This window comes from Carassius auratus, unplaced genomic scaffold (assembly GCF_003368295.1).
Source record: "Carassius auratus strain Wakin unplaced genomic scaffold, ASM336829v1 scaf_tig00021055, whole genome shotgun sequence".
Taxonomy (NCBI): Eukaryota; Metazoa; Chordata; class Actinopteri; order Cypriniformes; family Cyprinidae; genus Carassius; species Carassius auratus.
The window spans coordinates 176,921-191,204 of record NW_020525080.1 but is presented as its reverse complement, the minus strand read 5'-3'; the positions used below and the strand labels follow the sequence as shown (position 1 = coordinate 191,204).

Sequence of the window (14,284 nt, the reverse complement as noted above, 5' to 3'; positions counted from 1 at the left end):
CTTTCAACATGACAATGACCCAAAGCACACGGCAAAACTGAGCACACAGTCATTTGAAGGAGAAAAGTTGAATATCCTTGCATGGCCTATATTCAGTGCTCAGACTTAAACACAGTTGAAGGTCTATGCAATGACTTGGAGACTGCAGTCCACAAGCGTTCAAAATCAAATTTAACCAAACCTGAGCAGTTCTGCAAAGAAGAGTGGGCAAGGTCTAGATGTGCAAAGTTAGTAGAGACAGAGAGATATCCCAAAAGACTAAAGGTTGAAATTGAAGCAAAAGGTGGTTCAACAAAATACTGATATAAATAAATAAATAATACTGGGGGTGGTCCTTTTTCCAACTCAGAGATTCTGTTTTTTATTTTTATTTTATTTTTCTGAAATGTTGGAGTTATAACTTTCACTTGGATGTCATAAATAAGTAATAGTTAATACAGCTGGATAAAACAAAAACTGTGTCCATCATTATTTCAGACTGCATGCAACAAAATGTGATTAATGTTAAAAGAGCTGCACAATTAATCAAATTTCTAAAAGCAAATACAGTTAAGGTAACCTTAAAAAATTTTTTTTAAAGTAGAAATTAATCGTTCCACTTATGTTATTGTTTTACTTATGTTTAGTCCACTTACTGTAAGCTATCTTAAGGGGTTCTCCATTGTTTTAATCAAAATGATAGTATAACATTATAATACCATGCATTTTTTTACTTTATTTATTATAATGGTCATGTGATTTTGCTAAAAAGAACATTATTTTATGTATTTGGTGTAATGAAATGTGTTGGTTCAGTTTAAGGTTCAAGAAGCAGATTATTTTCCACATAATGTACATTATTGTTTCTCCTCTATGTCCCGCCTTTCTGAAACGAGTCGTTTTTTACAAAGCTCATCGGTCTGAAAAGCGAGGTGTGCTCTGATTGGCCAGCTATCCAATGTGTTGTGATTGGCTGAATGCCTCAACCATGTGACGGAAATGCTACGTCCCTTACCCTACTATGATGCTTGTCCCAGTCAGAACTCTGCTCTGCACATTTTATATGTCTTTCTATGTTAAAACACCTGATTTATATAATCAGCTCATTAGAATTGAGCTCTGTGCATGAACTGTGTTCAGACTGAAATGGTCCCTACACAGTGCTCATTGCTTCCTACTCCCTGAGCAGGGGAAATCTGTTGAAGTTTACTTCATTTGAGACTTTAGTCTTTGCAACTTTAACGATCTTACAGTATCTATTCACAAACAGCTTGTAACACTCCAAAGAGAAAGGAAAACTTGAAACTGCATCGTATGACCCTTTAAAAGAAGAAACCAGTCCAATGTATAGTTTGAGGCTTAACTTAATACTATAGAAAATCAAAGTTTTTCAGTTAGTGTTTTCATCTTGTTCATTTTCATATAAAAATATTCCATGCAGTTGCTTCAAACTGGTATAAACATCATTCAGTGTAAATTGTGATAATTGTAATTAAAAATCGCAATTAAAATTTTCAAGGGAATAATCAACAATTATTTTTTTTCACAACCGTGCAGCCCTAATTGTAAAGGGGGGTGATTATTTTCTGTACCCACTGCATGTCTGACAACAAGAGCTGACTGTATTCTGTCAGTAAATGTATCTTTTATAGATGAATCTTAGTTTGTTCAGTGACTGAAATGTCTATGGAAAAAGGTGTTCTTGCAGTTTTTTGTTCTCCTGTCTGGGTTTTCTCATTTCATATTTGTTTAATATGAATTTACAAGCATCCTCATTCTCAGTTCAAAGTGGAGGAGTGTGTCGTGGTGGTATGTAGAGCAGAATGGGGTCTGACAGGTTTACTACAGGTGTAGCATAACAAGAGAGAGGCCGGGTTGTTATTTTACAGTGAGACGAGCATTCGCTCTAATTAACATATTTATTTATGAATCCTATGTGCATGCTTAATGAAATGTAGTGATTTGCATATTTCCCTCCTGAGTTCAGTTTCTGCAGTTTTTCCAATTATAGTTTAATTATCATTTAAAATGAAGTGAAAATGAATACTACACAAATGGATTATGATATACACAAGTAAATTAATCAGATGACTTAAATGGATGAATCGCTAATTAGATATGCAATTTGCTGTGCATTTATTCATATTTCATATTGCAGTCATTGCTTCATAGGACACAGAGGTGAATAAATCATTTAAATATCATTCACTTTACATTCATTACACTGTCTGGAGTCTGCTATGCAAAAACCATTTGCTGTACCATCACTCAAGCATTGCAGTATATTAAGAAAATTTTAACATCTCTGACAAATTATAAATCTAGTCGTCTCTTGCCACGGATACTCTACTCATATTATTAAATATGCAAATTATGCACTGAAAAGTTGGCTAAGGATTCAGAATCTTATGTTTTGTAGGGGTTTTGTAAGTTTGTTTTAAAGCTGCAGTAGGTAACTTTTGGAAAATTGTATTTTTTTATATATTTTTTAAATCTGTCATTATGCCCTGACAGTAGAATCAAGCTCCTCTGGCTCCTCCCATTGGTCCTATTGCCATTTGCAGAAATACACTGCTCCCGATAAGAAACATCCAATCAGAGCTGCTGTCAGTAACTTTTTTTGTGTTCAAAATTTACAAAATGTATATAATAAGCGAGTACACCATTTTCCAAACCGTGTTTTTAGCCTGTCCTGAATCACTAGGGTGCACCTATAATAAGTGTTTATACTCTGACTATTTTAAATTGCTTCAGGGGTACCACGGCGGAGTAACCCAGTACCTTTGTGATTCTTCATAGACATAAACAGAGAGAAGTAGCTCCAGCTACAGTGTTCTTCCGCAAGACGCAAGCAGTTCTGTTTATTAACCGCTAGAGCGTCAAAAGTTACCGACTGCAGCTTTAACTGAATCACAAATTTGTCACAACAAAACGTGCACACACACGCGCACACACAATCACACACACACACAAAAGGTTCTTCATTACACCCTATTAAATACTAACAATAGAGGAACAACTGATGGCATTTATCTCATAAAACATATTGTCACTATGTGCTTTCAACTCTAAATCACAGTGACTTCCTTCATCTCTTTTTGGCAGCATTAAAATGTTTGAATATGTTTTTGTGTGCATGTCATCCCTAATTTATTTGTTTTCTTGTTCTCAGTCTTTGTACCCTTGACAAAGGTCCTGGAACATTCCAGTCATGCATTATGCCCAGAGACTGTGAGACCTCTGACTGGTCCGTTTGGAGTCCATGTTCAAAGACATGTAGGGCATCAGATATGTCACCTGGTTTTCGGGTCAGGACTCGAAGCATAACGCAGACTCCTATTGGACTAGGCAAAGAATGCGCCACTCTTGAAGAAAAGGAAGCCTGCAACATCATTGGAGATTTACTTCCTAACTGCCCTAGGTTTGTATTTCAGCCTCCCAATAATAATTAAATTCATACTGTACATGAAAGTGGAAAAATAAAATTGACTAAATGGTTTTTCGAGAGTTTTTGTTTAAGTACTGTATCTATTTACTGAACCCCTGTTGCATCCGTGCATAGCAAAGATTAGAGGAAGCTAATTAGTGAGATTAGGTATTTGATCAATAGCAGCAGACACTTATTTCATTAAAACCACTGCTTTATGCATCATAACACTTTGCTTAGTCAATGCATTTTCATTAGTAGATGGTTTCCTGCCGGAAAACAGGAAGCTAAGCCTATTAGTATCTTTCAGCAGCAGCTCACTGTGCCCATTTATCTAGTGCAACCTTTGAGAGGAACCCCGCATGATATTATGAGAAATGGCCAAAACAAAAGAAGTGTGTTTCACCACAGCGGGTGTGTGCTTTTGTTCTCCAGGTATGTGTGGAAGAGCACGGACTGGGGGGACTGTCAAGTGGCATCTCTTCTCAGCCAGCAGGACAGAAGGCTTAACAATATAAGCGTTCTCTGTGGTGGAGGGATTCAGACCAGGCAGCTGTACTGCATCCAGGTCCTTGACAACTCCACCCCTCATCACAGAAAAGAGGGTACGGAACCATGTCTAAATGACAATGAACAGTAGTATGGCTTAACTATGTTCTGTGCATTCAGTGCGTCTCTTCAGCTGCAGATGTGTTGGTTTTCACATTGCAAAGGCTAATTCAATTGAATTTGAATTTCAAAGTTCCTCTTTAGGAACTCGAGCTGTGTCAGATGATGCTTTGAGAACACCCTTCAGCGTGACTGGCTCTGAACCATGTGTGTAATCCGTCCAATGGATGGACGAGACATCATAGGCGGGTGGTTTCAGAGACCAGGAAGCTTAAAAGCACGAGGGGCGAAGCCGGCATTTGGCCTTCTGTCATTCAGCAGTGCTCTGTGTGTGTGTCAGTCATGTTTCCCCCTGCCAGCAAAAGAAAAAGGTATTGGGGTAGGGAAACACCCAGTAGTTTTGTCTGCTTGAGAGTGAAGCACAGAATCAGTTCTCGAGGGAGTTGACGGGCCGCGATGCGAGTGTTTTCTTTCGCGGGCAGGGGAAACACACAGCCTGAACGCGGCCTGCTTTCACCCAAAACTTCTCTTGACTGAAGCTTTGACTTAATGGAGCTTATCAGTGGACAAACAACACTAAATAAGACTCACAAACAGATAGTGACTGACACACACACACACACACACACACAGAGAGCACTGCTGAATGACAGAAGGCTAATTGCCGGCTTCGCCGCACATGCTTTTAAGCTTCCTGGCCTCTGACGTCACCCGCCTGTGATGTCTCGCCCATCCACTAAACCTAGACCCGGTCACGCTGAAGGGTGTTCCCAAAGCGTCCTCCGACGCAGCTCGAGGTCCCTTTAGGAATCATGGTTACATGTGTAACCTGAGACGTTTTTGCATTCCCTTTGACTGTGTAGATAGAACTTTTTTTTTTTTTTTATAAAAAATCCCAAGGTGTACACAACATAAAAAAAGCTATCACATACTGTAAAAAAGTTGTCACAGAATAAGAATATGTGAATAACTCAATTTTGACAATAATGTCAGACAGAACCTTATAATTCCAAAGGGACATAATGTTAACAGAACACAGTCAAAGTAAGAAACTTTAAAGACGTTTGCATAAACCTTTGAACACTTGTTTGATAAAGGTCACATTGAGAATCAATGTGAGTCGAAATCAGTGCAAAATCATTTTACTTTCTTACTGCATGTTCCTGGCTATATTGGGAACTATTCATCCAGTACATGCTACTCTATAATAGGAACAGATTTGATTAATTTTCCTGTCCTCTGAAACTACTTTCCTTTTTTGATGATGTCTCGTAGGCCATGTCTCGTAGGCTATTGGCTAAAGTTAATCAATAGCCAAAATATAGTATTATTAATTATATAGTAATTATATAATAAGTATTATTACCAAATTCACATTTCAGTTTGCCTCCATTCTGGTATGTAATACTTTCAATTCACAATCTAACTAATTTCTGATTGATAAAATTATGTCCCACAATCAAAGTTTTCACCTTGAATATTGTGTTTCACTTGAAGATACATGAAATTTCAGAATTAAAATGTTTGGAAACCACAATTCATGTTATTTCTTTAAGTTGACATGCTACGCAAATTTGCCCTCTCTATTTCCTGAATGAATACTATCAATTTTATTGTGAACATTATATCCATGCATGTTTCTTTCTTTCTTTCTTTTTTTTTTTTTTTTACTTTGTAATGTTCAATCAAAAACTCTGTTCTCCCTGTCAAAGATAGACTTCTCTCTAGTGATGTATGTCAGATTTCAGTCATTTAGACTGTTTAAGTCTGTCACTTAGAATGAACTTTAGAAAGTTTGCATTTAGAAAGTTTGCATTAAGATCTGCCTCCATCCAATCAACAACCGATGGAGAAAACGGTGGGTTACTTAAATTAAACCTGGGTTCTTTGGTAACAGAGTGAGCTGTTTGAATATGGGAATCGCTTTGGGCATGACCAACTGCGGGAGCTCTTATGACACCACATCTGTCTTTGACAGACAGGCTGACCTGTGACCAGGCTCCGCCCCACCTATATTAACCAGCCACCTATATTATGCCATTAGCCCAAGTCATTATAGAGAAATTACTTCCCGTACCTGTGCAAGGAGGCAAGTGCAGATGAAACACCTAACTCTGTTTTTAAAGAACCTGGGTTTATGTTAAGTAACCCTCGTTCTAACCGCCGTTTTCTAAAAAAAAAACCTTTTCCTAACTTTGCTCTGTTTCACTATGGGAGATATAGCCCACTCCCAGAGTGTTCCGATATCACTGCTATCATAACAATTAAATGGGCAATTAATTAACAATTCATTATTTTTATTTTTTTATTATTCTTTTATTTTTTTTTATTTTTTTATTAAACCTACCTGCTCCCAGCACTGCATGTGCTGAGGATGTCTCAGACACATCCAGTCTATGGAACTGCACAAAGGTATATGGCATAGCCCAACTTGCTGCTAAACAAATATCTTGAACAGAAACTCCCCTGATTGAGGCCCACAAAGTAGCCATACCCCGTGTGGAGTGGGCTCTCAAGCCCTTAAGGAGTTGAAGATCCTTGCAAGCATATGCTAAAGATATAACCTTTATGATCCAATGAGACAACGAAATGAGACAATGGCTTTCCAAGGAGGAGCAGCCCAAGGTACAAACAGCTTGTCATGAGTCCTGAAACCTGTTATTACTTTACATACAAGAGCCTGCACCAGACATAATGAATTCAACTTTTGCTGCTCTTGAGAAAAGAACAGAGGAGGGTGAAAAGCTGCCAGTTCAATAGATGGGCACCATATACGCTGAGTCAACTACCTTAGGCACAAAAGCTGGGTTAGGGCTAGCTGTCTGGTGTCTTTGGCATGGGTCGTACTAGCTGATATAGGTCACAGGTCAACCTGTCCATCATAGTGTCATAAGAGCTTCCAAAATTGGTCACGCCCAATTCCCATAGCGAAACACTGAGTAAAATTAGAAAAAGAACCAAGTCCTGTCCCTATATTTTTTTCTTATCATATAATCTGTTTCACTTGAATGTATGTCACAATCCAGAAACAGAGATATGTCAAGACTTTAAGCTAAATGCTTGAAATTCGTTTTATTCTGTGTGGGAGTTAGTGCTCAGCAGGAAAGATCAGAAAATTATACTTATTAAACTGAATTATATTTTGCCAAGAAAAGTTCTGGCTAAATTTCCCTGACATATGTATTCTTCCTTCCTATACTTCTGTAGTGTCTAGGCCAGTAAGTCGGCATCTGTGTGCAGGAGAATTGCCTTCTGCAGTGCAGCCCTGCTCCATACCATGCCCACAGCTATGCCTGCTCTCCTCCTGGTCCTCCTGGGGGGCCTGTCTCCACGACAACTGCATGGAAACACATGGACGAAAAGGTGGGACAACATGGGAATGAAATGTTATTAGTGGGAAAAAAAATCAGCTCTATTATTAATAGAAGCAATAAAATCCACTTTTAAATATGTTTTTTAAATTGATGATTGGTACACCTCTCCACTGAGCTGAACCCAGAGGTAACAGAGTATCTAAAACTGACATCATTTCTGCTGAGAGGTGATACCATCTGTCACTGAAGCGAGCTGCCAGAGTACTGCCCTATAATGAAAGAATATAGCAGAGGGCAGACTGATGTCACACAAATCAGTCATACATAAGTGGGGCTTTCAGTCAGAAATGACTCATTCTGGATAAGAATGATAAGAATAATCCCAGCTTTAAAACAGTGCTGCACTTTTATCATTCACCTGCCTTACTGAAACAAGATGAATATTCTAGAGCTATGAAAATCTAAATTATGATGTTAAATGTGAAAATAATATGATATAATATGTTGCATTTATTTGATCAAGTGGCATTTATAATAGTACAAAAGGTTTCTATTTCAAATAAATGTGGTCCTTTTGAACTTTATATTCATAATATAATCCTGAAAAAAAAAAATATTTCAGTTTCAACATATTAGAATCCACATGTTAGAATGATATCTGAAGGATAATTTGACACTGAGGACTGGAGTAATGATGCTAAAAGTTCAGCCTTACCACCAGAGGAATAAATGACATTTTAAAATATATTGCAAAATCAGAACACAGTTATTTTGAATTGTAATGATTTTTCACACTGTTTTTGTGTGTGTGTGTGTTTGTGTGTGTGTGTGTGTGTGTGTGTGTGTGTGTGTTTGAAATTATTTATTTATTAAGTAATAAACATAATTCAGACTATAGAACTACAAAAAAGTAAAAAGTATCAAGATCATTAAGAAAAAAAAAAAACAATGTTCATGTTGAAATCTCTAACTTTGCACACTTGCTGATATTTTGGCAAAACAGTTTGAGACATTAAGCTTTCTTCTGAAATTATTGAGGAGAAATATCAGAAGAAACTCATCTGAGAAGGATTTGCTTTATGACTGATTGCTGTCTAGAAGATTTTGTGATGTGTTTTCCCAGTGGGAATGTCTAATAGGTAGGGTGTCTAGATTCGCTTTTATTCATTATTTAGACTGCACCTTGTTAGACAATAGTCTGTTTACTCTTTTCAAGCATTTCACCTCACTGCTGTTTCAGAGTATCGTTTGATCTTTGATACTGGATGAACTACGCAGAACTCCCAAGCCTAGAGCTTTCATAAAGAGAAAAATTAACTTCTTTCCTACACATTCAAACACAGATTTAGAGGAGTCTTGTGGATTGATTATTTTGTTGTTTTATTAAGATTTCTAGTGCATTACAAATCTACAATTGCCCACAGTCATTTTTTTTATCCTCTTTGTGTGATCTTGGGTGAATGTAAGCATGTGGGGGAATGAATTGAACACTGGTTTGGTAATGATTGTAAACAAATTCTACCCAGCATTAATATGAGTAGGGAGCATTGAAGTGGGACTGATAAGGTTCTGAATTATTGGAAGTGAAACTCTGCCTGCAGCCCACCAATCTTTCCAATGAATAAGTCCAACAGCTCCTGTGAACCTTTCAATTATTAATATCCGCAGGGATGTGTCTCCACCAAATTGTTTTGCACAGTTTGGAGGAGGGCATCGCCCATCCATGCATTCCTTTTGGGCCAGAAACAAGGCTTTTGGTGTGTAAACCGTGTCTGCATGCATGTTCTCCAAGGGAGTATGTCCTCCACTATGCTGCTCAGGTGTAGTTTCAGAATGATGTGTGGTTGTAATTTGTTCATTTATTTTCCTGGAGTCGGGCTGTTGTCACCTACAGAAGAATAATGCTGCTTCTGGGGCTCAGATGTGCAGGAAGTTGTTTGTTACACTTTCAGTCTGTCATGTTGCTTCTTCAATGAACAAAACTTGCATTTTTGTGCATGTACTAAAGTATATATTGAAATATAGTTAAATATTGTGTGTTTGTGTGTGTGTGTGTGTGTGTGTGTGTGTGTAAAATCTAATATTTTGTATTTTAGTGGAAATATAAGTATCTATATAACACATATGGCAATTTGTTTTGAACAAATTAATTTAATTCAGTTCTACCAGTGGGAAGGTTTTAACAAAAGTGCTTTTTGTACTTGACAGTAATTTATACAATTTAGAGATAAATTGTACATTTTTGCATCTGGGAATATTATGTCAATGTTGGAAATGGATATCTAAAAAATAAATTGGCCTATTATCTATGGAAACAAATGTAAGTTTCCAAAAAGTTATAAGACAGATTCATATAGACTGTCCCCAGAGTGAAATGGACAAGTTTTTGCAGAAGATGCCACTGTTGTGAATATGCATGAATATAAACCAGTTTTATAGAATCGTCATATAATGAATTCTGAAAAAAGAACAAATTATTCATAATGCAGTCTACAGAATATACATCTGTTCTAAGAAATAGAGTGTTAATCATGTCTTCTCAATTTGTGTGTGATAAGTGAAGCAAACTGGTAATACGCCAAAGTTTGAAATATATAGACAACATATTCAGAGCTCTTGTCACACAATATACTCATGACTTATAGGGTTTACCATTTTTTGTGTCAAAGCAGTGTTAAGAGCTGTAGGCTATTTTGATTATTTCAAAGGCTTGGCTGACACTATGATTTTCCAAGGACTGCCAAGTCAGGCCCCCTGCAGGGGTGTGTGACGAACCAAATCTCACTACTGGCATGCACATAGTCAAGGAGCAAAGATATGAGGAGATGGTATCTACTCATCACAGACCATAAACAGGATCAGATGGTATCCAGACAGCTAGCATCCTACCCTCATGTTAGTCATCAGATAATCTTGTTTGATAAATTATGCTTGGAGTAAAGCCTGATACATCTTTTTTTCTCTCGCATATGGACTGCACTGTAATGCAGCTGATATCGACGGGGGTTGGCTTTGAGAACGTTTGCCAATTTATGGAATATTAATTACAGTTGGCCTAAGGTTTTTTATTTATTTATTTATTTATTTTATTTTTTGCTCAAGAACTTGAATTAAAAGACATTGACAATCTTTCTAACAGCACAATGCATAGATTTAATTCATTTATTTTATTATAAAAAAGTGTTTTGCCTTCATGTTTAAACAGTATTTTTAGGTCTTAAATGTTCATATTCCAGTGCTATTTAATTTATGACTGGCTTCTCAGTTCGCAGTCATATCTCATAGTTTTACAAATGAGTAAATTAAAAGAAGGTATTCAGGCAAATTACAGCAGAGCAGGAGTAGGAATTTATTCTGCTAACAAAAGATGGCAGAAAGCCTTTTCAAATGAGTTTCTATTGCAAGCTTATTTAGCCACCACTTGAATTTCAGTTCCGAGCTCACTGGCCAGAAACTGGCACTCATTTTGCCTCAAAATAACCCTAATCCACCTGTCTCTCGCTTTATTCTCAGGCTACAGGCAGAGGAGGAGAGAGATGCTGGAGGAAGGATCAGGATCAGAAAGCTGTTCCCATCTCCTGGAGTCAATGCCCTGTGAGGATCCAGCATGCTTTCTGTGGCAGGTGCAATCTGAGGGTCCTTGTTTGACCAGTGAAGGGAACTGTGGAAATGGAACCAGGACTCAAACTGTCACTTGCGTCAACTCAAAAGGTATACAATCAAAATAATTGTAGTAAAACGTCTGTATGTGCATGTAGGTTATACACTAGTTTAAGGGTGTTGAATAAAGCATAAGAAACAAATATAGTGTTGTTTTAGCCAGCACCACAAATAAAGGGTCATATCTAAAGGATTCTAATATCCACCTGGATCCAAAAGGTCACATTATATTTACAAAAAAAAAAAAAAAAAAAAAAAAAAAATTGTAATAGTAATGGAAAGTTGTTTGGCTGAAGAGTACGGTGTTTGCGTATTCCATTAGAATTCTGGATGATTTGTATATCTATAAAGCATTCTGCTATTGAGAGTGATCCAATCAAGAAAAGGCTTTTAAGAGCAGCTGGTCACATTGGTCAGCGTCATGTCAGCGTCACAGTGTTTCAACAGTGCATTACACTAGCTGATAGCATTGCTTTGGAGATCAGTTAGTGTGACCCATTTTAATCTAGCTGTGTTATTTATGAGAGATGCCATGAAGATGAGGAATCCACCAACGTGAACTTGAGGAAGCCTTAGTGAGACCATAATAGCCCATCTTTACAACCCCAGAAACTAATTGGAGCCTTTTTGCATGTTTTATTATTGTGTCATAATAGATTATGGATGGATATATTAAGGAGGCAGGAAAGAATCCAGTGGAATTAACTAATTAATGTTCATGAGGAGAATTGACACACGGGTCTGAGAGGTGTGGGTGTTTAAAACGGGTGTAATTAGAACTAGAGATTTTTCTCATTATTCTTAATTCCAGTTCAAAAGACATCAGATGTGTGATCGTAAGTAACACCAGTGTCAAATACTCTATTTGATCTTCCCTGTACCTCGGTTGATTGATGCAATTTGACTCATTCAGGTGTTTTGGGGGATGAGAAAGGGTGTCTTATTATTTATTTTTATTTGTGAATTCATTATTTCAGACTTTGTTGAATATAAAGGGCATCTGTGTTACTATACAAATTACAATGCTGCTATGTAAAATTTAATTACCCGGTATTTATAGTTAAATTAATTTGTGTAGCAAAGAAGTGAGTAATCATATCTAACAGCATCAAAATAGCTCTCATGATTTTGATAATTATGTTGATGAGAAGTCTGGTTAAATTAAGCATGAAGTGTTTCCATTGCTCTATTGTTTAACCTTTCAGCCCAAACCTAAGAGACAAAATATTGAAGGATTTTTGGGCATGTGTTGTTTTCAATGCAGCTTTCTTAACTTCCTTTTGCCGGAGTTAATTGGGCTCTGGAGGGACAGGCATTTGCTCTGTTTCTGCTTTATTTCCCAAGAATGAGCATATTGAAGCATGTATGTCGGGGTTTGTTCGGATCTGACCGTGAGATGGAGCATTTTTCCTTGCACTGATGTTCAGACTGCTCCAGTTTACTGGCCAGTTAAAGCTCATTGCATAGTGATATATCCCTCTATTCTGTATTCAAGGGCAGGACTGAACTCTTATTACAGGCTGGTAGCACTCTTAAGAGACACCCGTCATGCCGTTTACAGTCTGATTGAAATCCTGATACAGCCTTGAGTGTCTTAGCACAATTCTAGAGTATGAACACTCTGGACTACTGGACTTTGACTATCTGCATAAAGTCTGGTCCACATTGCAGATCATTTTGCCCAAGAAATCCCTGCTTAGAAACAAAAAGACACCATATAATTGACATGTCAGTTTCATGCTTTATGTATGTGATGTTTAGGGGTGTTGGTGGTGCTTATAGATACTTAAAAAAAATAAATAAAATAAATAAAAACACTAAGAGCAAAACAGAATGTGCAGCTACTCAATGGTATCTTAATTTTTACATATTTTTTTTTAATTAGTTTTAGTCTTAGTCATAGTTTCAATAGTTTCGTAGTTCAGTTACATTGCTATATGTAGATCCTTTAGAGAGGTTTAATTAGCCCGCTGTAAACAGTGTTTGTTCCCTGTTCTGCTTTTAGCTCATGCAGCTGAAATGTCTGATTATTATTGATTTTGACTGGAAATCTGTATTTTATATATATATAGATTTGTCTTAAAAAAAAAAAAAAAAAAAAAAAATTATTGCATTATTTATAACTTACAGTGTTATTTGTCACATCATTTTCACTTTGTTTAATTATCATTATGAATTTTTTTTTTTTTTTTTTTTGTATTATTGACATAAAAAATTTTTTTGGCAGTAATTTCATTGATTACAATAAAGGCAGGGTAGGTGATTTGATTCAAAAAACTTATTCAAAGTGCACACATACAAACACACCGTGAACAGACACACCAAGAGCAGTGGGCAGCCATTTATGCTGCAGCGCCCGGGGAGCAGTTGGGGGTTCAGTGTCTTGCTCAAGGGCAGCTATGTCGTGTTATTGCTGCCCCGATACGCGAACCCACAGCCCTAGGGTTAGGAATCAAACTCTCTAACCACTAGGCCAAAACTTCCCCTTGTCCAATCATATTCCTCAGTCTGAGGGCTACGATAGGCTGTGTTACCTGCCTTTCAACATATGTATTTGCATACCTCCGTTCACCCTGTATGTGCAATGTTTCTCACCGGTGAATGAGAGATGAGGTAATCTGACTGTGTTGCATTCAACCCTCCTCCAGCACTGTCTCTCATCATGTCGCTGGTCAGCCTCTGGCCTGCCTCTGTGCGTTCATGTTTTTTGGAGGAAGCGTGGCTTTGGAGATTGATTTGCAGTGAGGGTGGGATCTATCTATCTATCTATCTATCTATCTCTCTTTCTCTCTCTCTCTCTATATATATATTTTTTTTTTTCTTTTTTTTTTTCCAAGTGAGTTTTATTTTGTGTGTATGCATGTATTTATGTATGTGTGTGTGTGTGTGTGTGTGTGTCTATCTATATACACACACATCGTGTGTGTGTACACAAACAAATATACTGATTAAGAAAATGATTTTCAGCAGTGTTTGTGCAAGCTTATACAGAAAATTGTGTTTACCGACATGGGGTTTTCAATTTGATGAGTGAACAGGTTGGATTGTCCAGGATGTCGATCTCCTAGATGCACAGTTGCATGGAATTACTCCAGGGAACAGAAGCATTCTATCAAAGTCAAAGAATGCCCTGTTTCGGTGTAATTAAATAATGTTTCTGATCCTGGTGTTTGAGTAACCTCCCAGTGTGAACCCCATATGGCCAGACCCTTAGTTCTCCAGCAGCTAACCCACACTGTGGGCAGTCTAATAAGGGCTCTTGTCAGTGAAGATCTCTGAATATCAACTCCAGGTG

At 37.3% G+C, this 14,284-nt stretch overlaps 1 protein-coding gene across 2 annotated transcripts in view; it reads left to right on the top strand.

Annotated features, from left to right (window-relative positions):
• Positions 1–14,284, top strand: part of LOC113076735 (thrombospondin type-1 domain-containing protein 7B-like) — a 181,116-nt gene that overhangs the window by 88,075 nt on the left and 78,757 nt on the right. For both annotated transcript variants that reach the window (XM_026249425.1, XM_026249426.1), the window contains exons 5-8: positions 3,152–3,400; positions 3,842–4,011; positions 7,223–7,378; positions 10,843–11,040. In XM_026249425.1, coding sequence (XP_026105210.1) covers positions 3,152–3,400; positions 3,842–4,011; positions 7,223–7,378; positions 10,843–11,040 — 773 coding nt within the window. The remainder of the gene's footprint in view (positions 1–3,151; positions 3,401–3,841; positions 4,012–7,222; positions 7,379–10,842; positions 11,041–14,284) is intronic.